General features: G+C 40.3%; 2 protein-coding genes across 3 annotated transcripts in view; one reads left to right on the forward strand and one right to left on the reverse strand.

Moving 5' to 3' along the window:
• itsn2b (intersectin 2b) overlaps window positions 1–4770 on the forward strand; it is a 30451-nt gene extending 25681 nt beyond the window's left edge. For both annotated transcript variants that reach the window (XM_053417759.1, XM_053417769.1), the window contains exons 32-40: window positions 82–165; window positions 270–353; window positions 485–547; window positions 698–847; window positions 1017–1135; window positions 1235–1317; window positions 1409–1492; window positions 2225–2398; window positions 2636–4770. In XM_053417759.1, coding sequence (XP_053273734.1) covers window positions 82–165; window positions 270–353; window positions 485–547; window positions 698–847; window positions 1017–1135; window positions 1235–1317; window positions 1409–1492; window positions 2225–2398; window positions 2636–2784 — 990 coding nt within the window. In that variant the 3' untranslated portion in view covers window positions 2785–4770. The remainder of the gene's footprint in view (window positions 1–81; window positions 166–269; window positions 354–484; window positions 548–697; window positions 848–1016; window positions 1136–1234; window positions 1318–1408; window positions 1493–2224; window positions 2399–2635) is intronic.
• A 2814-nt stretch (window positions 4771–7584) lies between these two features.
• On the reverse strand, window positions 7585–10743 carry LOC128437348 (uncharacterized). The gene is made up of 3 exons (XM_053419463.1): window positions 10583–10743; window positions 9298–9413; window positions 7585–9061 (listed from the first exon to the last, which is right to left on the reverse strand). The coding sequence occupies exons 2-3, from the start codon at window positions 9411–9413 to the stop codon at window positions 7972–7974; spliced, it is 1206 nt and encodes a 401-aa protein (XP_053275438.1). The 5' UTR covers window positions 10583–10743; the 3' UTR covers window positions 7585–7971.
• Window positions 10744–15075: the final 4332 nt, after the last annotated feature.

Here is a 15075-nt window from a genome sequence, read left to right on the forward strand (position 1 = left end):
GTGAAGTGGTTCGATTATTGGACCTACTTTGTGTGATGAGGGAAAATAAAAAGTGTAATTAAATTCTTGTGTGTGTTTTAGATCCTGGAGTGCACTGCAGAGGGCCATGCTGATCGAGATCCTCTGAGAGAGGCGCTGGAGCGAGCGGAGGAACTCTGTCAACAGGTTCATTTCTTCACTTAAACACTCAGTCATCACTTTATTCTGGATGAAACATATTTTTCTGTTTATTTAAATGATGTTTGACGCTGAATGTAAAACTTCACCAGGTGAACGAGGGCGTTAGAGAGCAGGAGAACTCTGACCGACTGGAATGGATTCAGACCCACGTGCAATGTGATGGTGCTGCAGAGGTATTAAACCTTATTCACTCAACTAGAACTAGCTTGATTAACATATATACGTTTTTATAACCACAAGGTTCTATAATGCCCAGTTCCAAAGATTAAAGATATCATTGAATTGTTTCTACTTTTTCCCACAGAACCTGGTCTTTAACTCTCTTACCAACTGTTTAGGCCCCAGGAAGTTACTCCACAGTGGTAAGGTGAGTAAAGCTCAAGTGTTTGCTGAACAGTTCATTATATTACATGAGTCATCACTGAGGGGAGAGGATTTACAAAAGTATTGCTGTCAGGCTCGAGTTATTGTGATGTTGATGAACTTTGTGTGATGTGTTTGTGTGATGTCTTTCTAGATGTTTAAGGCAAAGAGCAACAAGGAGCTGTGGTCCTTCCTCTTCAATGACTTCCTGCTCCTGACGTATGCAGCGAAACAGTTCACCTCTTCTGGGCCCGATAAACTGTTCAGCAACAAGAACAATGCACAGCTCAAGATGTACAAACCGGTAAGACACAAACACACACACACACACACCCACACTGACAAATACGGTGGTAATGTGATGTGAGACTTCATATTTTCATTATTCTGATCTGTATCAAGCATTTCCATGTTATTATGTGTGTTTATATATTTCCATGGTTGACATTTTGTTGTCTTTGTGTGTCCTGCAGCCTGTGCTGTTAAATGAGGTTCTGGTGAAGCTTCCTGATCCTTCCAGTGACGAGCCCATTTTCCACATCTCACACATTGATAGAGTCTACATCCTCAGGACTGACAACATCAATGAACGGTATATGCTTACACACACACACATATATACTGTATATCTACACACACAGACAGAAGTTGTGTGTCTGTTGGTGTTTTTACACTGTGTTTGTGCTGTCAGGACGGCGTGGGTTCAGAAGATCAAGGCTGCGTCTGAAGAGTTTATTGAGACAGAAAAGAGAAAAAGGGAAAAAGCTTATCAAGGTTTGTGGAGACTCGCATAGTTTTACTGATGCCAACACATATGATGATATCTCAAAGTAATGTGTGTGTGTGTGTTTGTTTGTGTTTGCAGCCCGGTCTGTGAAGACAAGTGGAATCGGCAGACTCCTCGTGACCATCTTAGAAGCCACTGAGCTCAAGGCGGGAAAACCAAACGGTGAGCTTGAATAAACTCCTGTATTTAAAAACACACCGTTGGAATCCAGGGATCAATCAGAATCAGAATCAGAAGTATTTTATTGCCAAGTAGGTTTACACCTACAAGGAATTTGCTCTGGTAATTGGTGCTTACAATTAACATAGAAACATAAAAACGCAATAAATACAACATACATAGGAAAGCAATGAAAAATAGAAAACCAGTATATATTAACTCACTGTTTACTTCTTCTTTACTCACTTTTTCCAATATCTATACAAAGTAACATTTATTTCGACATAAACATTTCTGAATAAAAATATATAAAAGATAAAAGATGTAAAAAGTGATATGCAAAATGCAAAACAGTAAACAGTGTCCGATTGCAATGTAATGCAGTATAGTGTAATCCTTGCTGCTTTAATATCTAATGATCTAAAGCCCCACATTAATTGTATTATTCTGTCATTGCTCAGTTCACCTAAGTTGTGTGAGGCCTCTGTGTGTACTGAGTGCTGCAGTTATTCTTTTTTCCATAATGTATTATGACACAATAATTATGTAGTTTAAGAGCTAGACAATCATGTGTAGGATTGTTGGGGCTTGATGGGCGTATGCACTCAACTGCTTTCTTTCCTCTTCCCTTTACTCCTTTTTGCTGTTGCTCTCCTCGTCTTTCTTTCTTTTTCTCTCCTCCTTTCTCCAATTTCTTAACCTACTATCACAATCCTTCTCCCGTCCCTCCTCCAGGTAAAAGTAACCCTTACTGTGAAGTGACCATGGGAGCTCAGATCTTCACGTCGAGGACGCTGACCGACACGCTGAACCCCAAGTGGAACTTCAACTGTCAGTTTCACATCAGAGATATTTACCAGGACGTCCTCTGCATCACCGTCTTTGAAAGAGACCAGTTTTCACCAGATGGTCAGTTACCTGCTATATGTTCTCCCAGCTGCCAGATTAAATTGTAATAGATTTGTTAAAATAACCAGAAAGGGCTAAATTTAACAAATCTGTGTAGTAGTTATATCATAAGTGCATTTTAAAAATATCTCGATAAATATATTTTTTACCCAATATTTATTCATTTTCATCTGAGCATTTTTATCCAAATTCAGTTCTTTACACACATGAACTTGGATTTTTCTTTTCCTGAACCAGTTTTCCTGGGTCGGACCGAGGTTCCCGTAGCAACCATTAAAAAGGAGTTGGAGAACAAGGGACCAGTGACGCGACGTCTGCTGCTGCACGAGGTTCCCACTGGGGAGGTGTGGGTCCGCCTCGACCTGCAGCTCTTCAGCGGCAAATAGTCGCATGTAGACTGAACTGAAATAAGAAAGCATGTCTTCAATCAAGACATCCGAATGAGGAGAACATACCAAAATAAGAAAAGCTGCTTTTTGTCACATACACAAAGTCTGATGGTTCCTTCATCGACCAACACACCCCTGAAAACTGTGTTTCACACAGAGGCCTTAATATTTGAATATACACCAGCACTAATGATAATAATAATACCTCTTCTTATGTTGTCTGAATCTTCAAATAGGAATTAGAGCTGTATAGTTATCGCTCAATGATGACGTCAGATGGAAAGGGAAGCTCAGTCGGTGCAGGAGTTTGCACCTTTGTGATATTTACACTTAAAAAGAACTAAAGCCTGTTTTCTCAGACAGTGGAGACAGGATGTCATGAAACTTGCTCTGGGTCTTCGACTGTAATGATTTATAATATCAGAGGAAGTTAAAGAGCAATTAACAAAGCAATACAACCATAAATATACAGGTTCCTCGTCTCTACTCTAGAATCACCCAGCTTGATTTATTATTTTTCAGTCACTGACACAGTTTACCAATTTCTTTAAAGAAGCTAGTGTTTCTCTTGACTGTCAGGATATGTGTTACTCCAAGATGAACAGATTGTGACAACACTTTTATCATCACTGACTGTAAGCTGTCTGGTCTCAGTGGCATTAAGGGCATCATCACCAGCAGATGGCAGCATAGAAATACATTGGATAAAGTGACAATGAAGATTTTTGTCAGTGGCTCTGATCTGGAGTCAGTTTACCACTGTAGACAGAAGATCTCAGGATGTGTTGTTCTGGGATGAGTCACTGTAACCTTTTGTTTTTAGTGTGTGTTTGTTTGTGTGTGTGTGTGGTGTAACAGCATAGAGATGCTTAACAAATGGCTGAGGGCTCTTGACATGCTGCAGCTTTTGGAGTTGATTTTTAACTTCGGGCCTTTTGTCATATGTGAACTAAAATCTTTTAATCTCACTGGGATGATCATGTCTTTTGGATAGATGTTTTTTTTCTTTGCTTTTACTTCAGCTAAGGCCAAATTATTTATCCAAGTATGTGTGTAAAGTAATCTAGATGGAGGGAGGAATAAAAAGCTGTAATGAATTATTTTTTTCACATCAAACTCCTCCACCTCTTCTTGCTTCACTTTTCTGTTTAGAGGATTTTAGGGATGTCTGTGTTTTGAGGTGACGCAGACTGGCGGATTATGTTTGTCAGCACTGATGAACAGTATTTGCTCTCTTGTATTTTCGTTCTCTTCATTTTGACCCTGCTAGATTCACTCTCCTCTCTCAATACCCCCCTGCAGAAACATCCACCATTAAGACCATACAAGGATATGATGTGTAGAAGCTGTATAATTATGTTGTAGGTGGACTTTTTTGGTGTCTTCTGCTTTCTCTTTGCTCTCTGCATCCTGTTTATTTTCCCACTCTGAGCACCCGCTGGTGCTCTGAATATTAACGAGAAAGTGTCATATTTATTTCTTAATTTATGCATTTGTGACTATACAAAGGTTTGGAGCAGCTCTGTGTGCTGTGTCATCTTGGACCAGTTGGTATCCACCGGGTTTGTTTGATCACGTGTGACAGCAGATATTAAAAATGTTCATCTGCGGTTGCGTTTTACTGTACGTAGACTAGGTCACTAGTCAGCCCCGCTGTTTCCTGCTCTCATTCTGTTCATTTTGTCTTATTCAATCAACAAATCAGTTTTTTAATCTTGAATTGATGTTGATATTTTCTGTTTGAGGATAATGTGCAAAGAGACTGGTCTACCTTCTTAGTGTGTGTAGGGGTGTTTTAAGTTTGTCTTTGCTTTTTATTTTCCGCAGCCTTCTGCGTTGACTGCTGCTCTGCTAACTGAGTTTATGGCCTGTCGAACTCAGACTGGAGTCTGTCACCTGCTGTTTGTACTCACTTTGGCCTCTGTGGCACTCTCTCTATTCAGGGTTTCTTAAGTCAAATTAAAGGCATTAAAAGTGAACAAACTGTTGTATTATTATTGGCTGTCTGAAAAAAAAGGGATTTTAACATTGTCAACTTTGGGCACACAACCTCCTTCTGCCGAAATTGGAGTGGGAACTTCAGTTTTAGATTTAATCTGTCAACCTGTGACACTTCACAATTTAAAATCAACTCCTTTCAGAAACCATTTAACTGCTCTACTACTGACACGTATAAAATTACACCATGATCGTTATCAGTGCCACCAGAAGACGGACCTGCTACTCACCTCTGCAAAGGAGGTCATGGATTCAAGTCTGTCTGTCTGTCTGTCAGCAGGATACAAAAAACTTCTGAATCCATTTTGGTTGAAACTAGGTGGATGGTTTTTAGAGGGGGTTCGATTAAGGGGGTGGATCCAGAATTTACTTCCCCCTGTATTAAACATTGTGAGGGGTGTTTTTATGACATTTACACCAAAGTCTAAGGAAATAATTCTTGGATTTAGATGAAAAAACAAATCAGGCATATATAGAAAATGTATATTGAATATGTGATGATAAAATCGTTTATAAAAGCTGCCTACGATGACGATAGGTTTAATGTGTGAGAATTAAATGTTATGTAGTTGATTAATTATATTGTTTATTAATGTATAGTAAATGTTTAGTTTAATTCATTATTAAACCAGACTCAACTTAAAGTTAATTCAATTTCCACGAAATCTTGAAGTTAGTACAAATTTGTGGGATCTTATTTCATTGTCCCTGATTTCTGTCGTAGTCCAGCCTCAGAGTCACAGGGTTGAGTGTGGGGCTGAGTGTGGAGCTGTCAGTGCGCACCAATAGGCCTCATTATGTCCTTCTTCACCCTCCACTGACTCTGGGTCCACAGGAGCAGCAGTCGTTATGTAAGCACACTGAGCGGCTCTGTGAGGACAGCAACACACACGGCTGCAGAACAGAGTCGACCACGTCAGCTGAACGCAGCCTCCTGCAGCACAGTGCTCATTTGGTGTAGTACAGATTCAGTGCAGTGATATTAATGATGTAAACTGACGGTATCTCATTTTTAAAACAAAAATAAATGTATCACAAACATTACTGACCCAATGTGGATTTTTTTCTAGATCATGGCAACTAAATAAGCTTGCTCAGCTCCACAGAGCTTTTTTTCTGGGTCAGTCTCACAACTGTCTTCAGGGACATTTTCACCTGCAGCTCTGAGCCTGGTGAAGCATTTAGAGGCCGAATATAGAGACGTTCCATTCAGTAGGTGGTGGCGACCTAAAACACGGCAACAACGACAGACTATAGGACTTGATTTCAGCAGGTGGGCACAAACACAAATCTTACTCCATAACTATTTGATGTGTAAATAAGAAACTTTAACATATTATTATATGTTAACAATATGTTTTCCCCTGACTCCAATTGCTGATTTCAGGCAGCTTTTAACCCGTATACGCTCAGTGTGTCAACAGCTGAGTTAAAGTGTCACTCATAAGACTAGATGGCTCCGCTTAGTTGATACTGGTGTTAAGAAGAAAATGTTATCATGGGAATAATGTGGCTTTGTTACAGCTGCCACCTCAAACTAATATGTTTGCCTTTGTACCCTTTTGAAAATACAAAAAAAATACTGTTTCTCTTTAAATAATTTATCTCTGTATTATTTAATGAATTAATATACTGGAAAGGCAGAAGGGTGAGGTGAAGGGAGAGAGAGATGGACAGAGAGGAAGCTAGTGAGAGGAAGTAGAAAATGTGCAGTACAGCAGAAGAAGAGAGTAGTTGAGAGAGAGAGAGAGAGAGAGAGAGATATGCACAAGGAGTAAGACCCTCAGTTCTACTTGATTCACTCATGGGAATGATTTGATTATCACCACATGAACAGCTGTCTTATGTAACACACACACACACACACACAATAACAAAAAATAATGAGGGGTCTGTGTTCTGGCCAAAAACATACACTGATTAAAGTTCCGGGGGAGGCTCCAGCTTCTCACTGCTCACTAATACTACATGTTGATCACCTAACAGCAGACACAGTGAGTAGTGGACTATTTGGCAGTGGAAGAGAAAGATTCTTCCCTCAGTTGTTTGACATTCTGTATTTGTTGTGCATCAGAGTAGCTACTCCCACAGCTGTTTACAAGATTGTTATCAATGCAATGTCCCTTTCGGCCAAGTTGAAGCTCATTTTTGTATATTCCGTAGATTAAGTGATGATAATGCAATCTACTTTAGAAATGTATCAGGGTTTATACGGAAAAACCTCTCCTGCATAGAAACCTCTAACGTACAACTTCAAAGTTTTACCCAGAGCAGAAGGCTGGTCATACAATGAAGTCAGTAATGAATATTTCCTGCGGAGTCAAAGCCTCTGTGCTATGGAGCTCCACTGTTGCTCATTATCGAACATGTATCAGTGAACCACTGTTAAACTGGGGGACATCTTCTCTTTTAATTGCACTGCTTTCTCTCATGAACATGGACACTGCAAGACATGTTTCAACCAAAAGACATTTTTTCATAGAACTTAAAGGTTACTGGTGTTCTCTTGTTATTCACACTGCGCTCTAGAGACCAGGGGAGATTAAACAAGCTGATGAACACAATGAGAAGACTGTATAACAACAATAATTATGCTAAACAGAGCAACACCACAGCAACAGTTAACATGGAGGAGATTCAGATCGTGGCTTTACGTGTCACATGACGTTCTCCTGCAGCTCCATAAAGTCGATGCATTGAACATCATCTTTTATTTCATCAAAATCCATGAATCATTCCCTCAGAAAAAAGTAAAAGCAATGTTAAAACATCATTGAGATAAGAACAAGCTGAAATGACTGAAATCTTTAAGAGACATTTATTTAATGTTCATCATTTTTGTATCTGCTAACATGGTGAAGGAGGAGGAGTTAATGACCTATATAGCAGCCAGCCTCCAGGGGGCGATCAAGGCGCATTGGTTTCACTTTTGGTGGCTGTCATGTCGTTTATCTTTATACATTTATCTTTTAATATTATCAACGTTTATCTATTAACAGACAATCAAAGAACCGTAATACAATTCTAAAGTAATACATTTAATTCCTTCAAAGCTCAAAGCCTCATTGGTTAGCTGCACAGCTAACACGCTTAACGTTGCATTATCATGTGATCATGTCAGCAAAGCTAATTGCGTTAAACTCAGACTCAGTCCTGTCGTTCAGAAAAGGTTAATTTGTTTGCTTCTCAAAAATCGGTGACAAAAATTCGCTCCTGGTCCAAACCCCGTCTTCTGCTTCTCCCCCCTCGCCTGCTCCCTTTTCCTTTCCCTCCTTTCCCTCTTATCCCTTTTCCTTTCCCTCCTTTCCCTCTTCTCCCTTTTCCTTTCCCTCCTTTCCCTCTTCTCCCTTTTCCTTTCCTTCCTTTCCCTCTTCTCCCTTTACTTCCTTTGCCCTTGCTCACTTTTCCTTTACCTCTGCTCACTTTTCCATTTCCATCTCCAGAATCAAAGCCGATTTGTGGGGAAGATACGTCCTCTACGCTACAACTGATGTCCCTTCTTACTCGGCCCCCTCGTCTGTTAACGCTGCGCCACTCAGATTCATCCTGAGCACCTCTCTCTGAGGAGGAGCCACCTCTACCTGGCTGAGGACACATTTTTGTGGAGGCAGAGGCCTCACTTTGGCTGGTAGCAGAGGGAGGATCATCTGACACACATTTGTGTGCAACCTTACCGTTACTTGAACAGCTGATGCACTGCATTGTTTGTTTTTGGTTTTGTTTAGTTTTTTTTCTGTCACAGCGGAAGATGTTTTCTAGACCAATATGACCTCCTGCAACCTGGTACCATGCGAGTCGCTCAAGGGCATCAATACGCTCTTCCTTCGTGTTCTCCTGACCTTTTTTGGGCTTGAATATTTTAGAAAACACAACTGCGTAACTTTTCCAATGCCGAATGCGGTTTATCTTCTCAAGGATGTTTTCTGTGTGTCCATAACTCGTACATTTTTCAACACATGGGGAGGCATAAACATAGAAAAGCAACAAATCGTTATTATTGACTTGAGGACTGTTGACCAATTGGTCCAAGTTGTCCACAACGCGTGACTCTGCATGATCAGCACCTTTTTCCAGTCTCCGAACCTCAGCTGCAACCACCCTGCTGCCAATGTACACTTCACCCTTGTTGATCTTGTTCTTCACGTTGTCAGCATGGTCACTTTTGAGGACTTCCTGAATGATCTGGTTAGCGCCCTGGTTCTGGTTCTGGTTCTTGTTCTGGTCCTGGTTCAGCGGGATACTCACGGCCAGACTGAACATACCATTAAAGCGGTACCTGCAAAAAGGGTCAAATGAGCGCAACAGGTAAAACATGTTTGTTACCATGGACACAACACAGTGACCTGTAGGTTAGTGTCCCAGCTGTGACCATCGACTGTAAATAAAGATGGACGACATGGCAGCCCCCATGCTAAATCTCTTTAGCGCCCCGTGGTGACTGCCTGTAATATAGATCATAAACATCATTATCCATGTAAACATCGTCAGTTCAAGATTCAGAAGTTTACTCACTCGCTCAATAGTTTGTTTACCAGCGGTGCAAGTTCGTTCAGGTTCACAGCAAAACTGTGTTCAGTCGACAGGAGGAAGATCAGCAGCAGAACCGTGATCCGGCTCCGGGCGGCCATCTGGACCCAAATCAGGTTTATTAACATGTCATCTGAACTCAGATCAGGTTTACTAACATGGTATCTGACCTCAGATAAGGTTTATTAACATGGTATCTGAACTCAGATCAGGTTAATTAACCTGGTATCTGAACACAGATCAGGTTTATTAACATGGTATCTGACCTCAGATCAGGTTTATTAACATGGTATCTGAACCCAGATGAGGTTTTATTAACATGGTATCTGAACTCACATTAGGTTTATTAAAAATATATCTGAACTCAGATCAGGTTTATTAAAAATATTTTAACTCGGATCAGGACTTTTAAAAAATTTGGTAGATTTCAAATTAAATTTCTTCTAATTTATGGATTTAGATGTAAATAATCATATTCAGTGGACTGATCTTTACAATAACTGATATTTGTAATTTAAAGCAGATCCAAATGTGGTTTCAATGGAGACACTTTGATGCATATTGTAAATAGTTTTCACCCCAAAAAAATATCTCAAAATCTTTGTTTGTGTGAAACTATAGATTTGTGTTATAATAAAGAGAATAATACAGTACGTAAAGTTTGTATATATACGATGTATGTATGGAACTGGAATAGCACAATGGTTTCTTCACAGCAAAGTAAGATGGACGATCACTGACTGCAGCTCCATCCATTCACCCATTAGCCAATAAGAGTCTTCAGACATATTCCTCATTTATGTCGCCGATATGAAAACTTACTTTACACAATAAACAATAAGAATTTTATCTGGAAGGGTTTTTCTTATTTCAGGTTCTATATATTTGGTTGTATATGTGTTTTCTTTTTATTAAGTTATTTTTTATTTAAGTTAATTGTTAAACTGTAAAAAATAAATAATCAAACCTCAGTTACATATATTTGTCACAAAAGTACGATAACGACATCTCAGGAATCACTGACGATTTAGTTTTGATGACCAGAATTTTTTTTGACTCCCTAATATCGGCATCAGCCCCCAAGCATGGTGTGATCAAGGCTGTTTAGAATAAATACAGTTAATAGTAATTGTAGCTTTGGCTGCTCTTTGCTTCCAAACTTCAGACCTGGCTTCTGAACAAACATTCATCCAAATCAAACCTTCGACAAAGTGTCAGATTAGAGACACCACTAGAGGCTTTAGAGTGAAATGACCTTAAGAGTATTTACCTCCTTTGTTGGAGAAGTCGTCGGACGTTACTGTTGAGTTCTCTTCAGACGGACGAGTCAGTGAACGATGTCAGAAGGAAAGAAGATTGTTATACCTCGACCAGGAGTCGCCCTCAGATCGGTGCTATGACCTTATATGAACATATTCCTCTCAAATACGGAAGATAACAAACAATTAGCAGTTTGAAATAAGGAACTTCACATACGATGGGAGGTCTTTGCTTGTCTTTCACACGTCTCTTGTTTTGTCTTGTCACTTCATGAAGCTGTGAACGATTTCAGATACAATTGTATTTACAATATGATCGAGAGATGGAAGGAGAGCAGCTGAGGACTGAGGGGCCTCGTCCGATAATTGAATCCATTAGAAGAATTAACCCTGGAGCGGAAATGAACAGTTAATTAATGACTGTAGGAGCCAAATTAACCTTTATGTTGACTCTATGTTATCTTTCTTTATTAGTACGTGCATGTGTGTTTATGCAGGAATGAATGAGTGACACTATGCCCATAGGTGTTTTTGCCCCCACCTAGAGGACATCTGAACAGGACCTGAGATGGGACCTGAGAGGCTGAAGGTGGGGCCCAAGGGGGAAAGGCATAAGGAGCCAGCAGCCAGAGCACCTGGGGTGGCTGAGGAAGGCAACAGTTTTTTGACCGTGTGCTGTGACGTTCAACAAGGGAACTGTGATCTACAAGAGACTCTTTAGTTTAATGTCTTTTAGTTTGTTTCAACAAATTTGTAATCTACCTTCCTGCAATAAACGGTCAAAGGGACCAACTGGACTCACCTCTACTCCTCATCTCTTTTACACGCGTCAGAACCTAAACCGAGCTCAGCCACCAGTAGTAGCAAAGTAGAAATTGCTGCTACAATGACAGAAGCAACTGAGAAAACCAAATGTTCTTTTTATAGTGAAATCGGTTTCAGGTCAATCAAATTGATTCAAATCGACTTTGCTGAAGTGATGAGAACATGAGAATGAAAAGAAAAAAACAGTCTGTTATAACCAGTTTTGGACCAAGTTAAAATCTGAATAGTGAGGATCTGCACGTCAGAGTGAGACGACGGTTTCAACACGATGAACGCTCTGATGTGCAGATTGAAGATGGAGATAAAGAAAAGGAGAAGGAACCTCAACACTTCTGCTGTGAGAACAAGAGCAGAGACGTGTTCACAGCACAAACATACACTTTGACGTTTCCTGATTAAAACATGAGCCGTGGAAGAAAGAAGTTAGTTTAGAAAATAAAGAGTCAGAAAGTGATGCTTAGATTCCAGCTTTGAGTCGAGCTTCATGTTTATACTTTCGTCAAGTCAACGTCGAAGTCAGTTGCTCCTTCCAGGTTTGTTCTCCCACGCCTCAACGCTGTGAACTCTGGCTAATTCCCTTTTATCTTACAGAAACTGTGCATCAAGTCCACGATGTCCCAGCAGGACAAACCTGAGGCCTCACGGACGGACGAATTCTTCAGGGCGGATGTTGGAACTGAGAACATCCAGGATACAGGCGCAGGAGTCAGCGTGAGCTGTCAATCATCACGTCTCAGCCCGTTCTCATATCATCAAATAACTAATGAGCCACAATGAAATTCTGAAGAAGGTAATAAATAAAATCTTTATCTGTTAGCTACACAGCTAACATGCCAATGGTGAACAGAGTAGACATCATGTCATGTGATGCTTGAACAGACGGAGCCTGTCGGTCAGTAAAGATAATTTGTATGCTTCTCCAATCTGCTTCACAACCTCGGCTTTAGATTAGACTAGATTAGATTAGATTCACTTTATTGTCATTACACAGAGTACAGGTACAGAGGCAACGGAATGGCAAGAAGTTTGAAAGATTACAGCATAACAAGAGGGGAGGGAGGAGAGAAAACAATCCCCCAGACTATGCTCCTAGAGGAGTACAGTGTGGAAACAGGAAGAAAAACACCTCAGCACATAAGCACATACATTTTAAACATGACTTGCAACGGGGAGGGGGGAGGGGGGATGGAGGTAAGCCAGTGACTGGGTGTTCTGAGCCCAGCCAGTGGAGGATGGCGGTAAGCCAGCTCAGACAAGCAGCCATCCGGTCCTGCAGCCACGAAGCGCTGGTCACAGTCCCGCCTGTCAAACTGGGGGTACGAAGCAGGCGAAGGCGTTTACTTTTGGGGGCCAACATCTCGTCAAAGTGTTATAAAACAATTCAAACATTACTTACACTCTCAGGTCTTGTGATCATTTCTCTTCCTGTTCATCAGAAACCAACCTGAAAGAATCCACTTCAACACAGGAAAGAAAAAGCTCGAGCCCTAATAATAAGTCTGTATCTCTGTCTTGTTGTGATGACACTCATCTAAATTTGAAGTTGATCTAATGAAAGCCCTGGTACTAGTACCTCTAAGTAAAAATGCGGAATATGGCCAAAATGGCCACTAAATGCAAAATAGCAGGCTTCCTGTAGCGGTTTTCAAATTGCTCCTGAGACTTTTTGTTTGTCTGGTCATGATACACCTGTGTATCGATTTTTGTGAAGATCGGTCAATGTGAACACGTTCCGGGGGTCTCGGGGGGCACCGTTGAGCCATTTTGCGACGCCCATTGAAAATTCCTCCAGAATACGTAAATTGTCAACACTTTCTAACTTTCTGCAAATTTTGGTAAGAATTTGACCATGTTAAAGCCCTCAAAAGCCAATTAATTAGCCTGAATAATAATAACAATAATAATGAAAATTCCTCCAGAAAACGTTAATTTTCACCACTTTCTAACTGAACTTTAGATCAACCCTGGTCCCTGCAGTGGGCACACAAAGTTCCTGCAAAGGTTCCTAGTTCCTGTGAAAAGTTCCTGCAGCTGTAATTTTCTTTTAATCCATGCACTGCACACTAACTTTCATGCTGCTGTAAATGTGTCTTAATCCGCAGCTAAAAATAGTCCCCAACAGTTGCACTCTGTACTGGAGCTGGAGTTTAGCTGCTTGATGAAAAACTCAAGTGTCCTGGTGATTTTGAGATTATCAAAACGTTTTTAAAAGGGAAAATTATATGTTTTCCTCACTTCCAGACCAAACCCAAGTCAGAGAACCGTGGGCCCTCCTCTGCAGCTCACCTTGAATATTGCGAATAGTAACTACCTTAATCCATAAGAGAATGACCCAGTTTTATTTAGATGCAGCTCTGACCTGAAGTTTCATCATGAATAATGAAGTGAGGTACGTGTGGAGCAAAGAGTGGACCGGTGTGCACAGGTGTTCCCATGCGCCCAGCATCTGTGACTCACTGCTCCTCGTGCTGCTTCAGAAATGACGGACAACAATTCCTAACGGAACACACTGTACAAAGACCGTTAATATTTTATCAGTCTGAGCGGGAGGTGCAGAAACTGATGCATTATGGATGATAAGTGGTTGTATATTCTGTATGTAGAACAAGGTTTAGATATATTTGTTTTTATTATCGATAATTATGATGATGAGGCGATAAGGTGATGCCATTGATGAAAGCGTCACTTTAATCTATATTTTCTTCTCATTAAATATATGGAGGAAGCATGAACTTAATTGGTGGAACTGCTCAGTAAACATTTTCCGACGGTTCTTCTCATCTTCATGTTTTTCTACTTGTCCGCCATTTTTCTTTATTAACTCCGCCAAGGAGCTTGTGTTGTTGTTTGTGTTTGTTTGTCTCTTAGTGAGCAGGATTATACTAGAAGAAACAGGATTCGTTACCAGAATGCACCATGGGTGAGGGAAGGACCCATGAAAGTTTGGTGAGGATCAAGATCAGTAAAGCAGATCTATAAATAAACTTTTTTCACTTTTTTGAACACTTACAAGTTGGATTTTTTCAACTTGTTTAATTTGTTTTATAGTTCAGGTTATCTAGTTACACTCTTTTTAAAATGTTAAGAACCATACAGACAGAGAATACTGTTTTGTGTTGAAATCTTTTTACCACTTTGACAATCAGCATGTACTTCCAGCCAGACTCCGACCATGTAACGCAGACGGAAAGCAGCAGCAGTGAGACAATGAAGTTTGCACAGGTTGTTCTGATGGTGTTGAGGAGGAAGAGGAGGGAAAGAAGTGAGATGAAATGCTGAAGAGTATTTTCCCAAATCCCTCTCACCATGTGGCAGCTTTCTCACCTTTCTTTAATGCCTGGGGTATAATAACCACATGAACAACAACCATGAAGTAATTATCCGTTAATGTCTTTTGTAATGTTTTCTTGCCTGTAAATGTTCATCAAAGAGAGGAGAGCTAAAAAAAAGAAAAGCAATTACAGATTGTGCCGACTAAAGCACGTATGGGATCACAATTCTTTTGAGTCATATTAAATGGTGTATAAACAGTTAATTACCAACAACTCTAATAATCTCAATGGAAACATGTGTTTAGTTGTTGATTCAGTGTTTTATAATTTGATCTGAATGAATATAAGAGAGGGAATAGGTCCACAGACACTGCACATGCAGAGGGTCCACAATCTATCTATATGCC

The sequence above is a fragment of the Pleuronectes platessa genome, chromosome 1 (genome assembly GCF_947347685.1).
Source record: "Pleuronectes platessa chromosome 1, fPlePla1.1, whole genome shotgun sequence".
NCBI classification, from domain to species: domain Eukaryota; kingdom Metazoa; phylum Chordata; class Actinopteri; order Pleuronectiformes; family Pleuronectidae; genus Pleuronectes; species Pleuronectes platessa.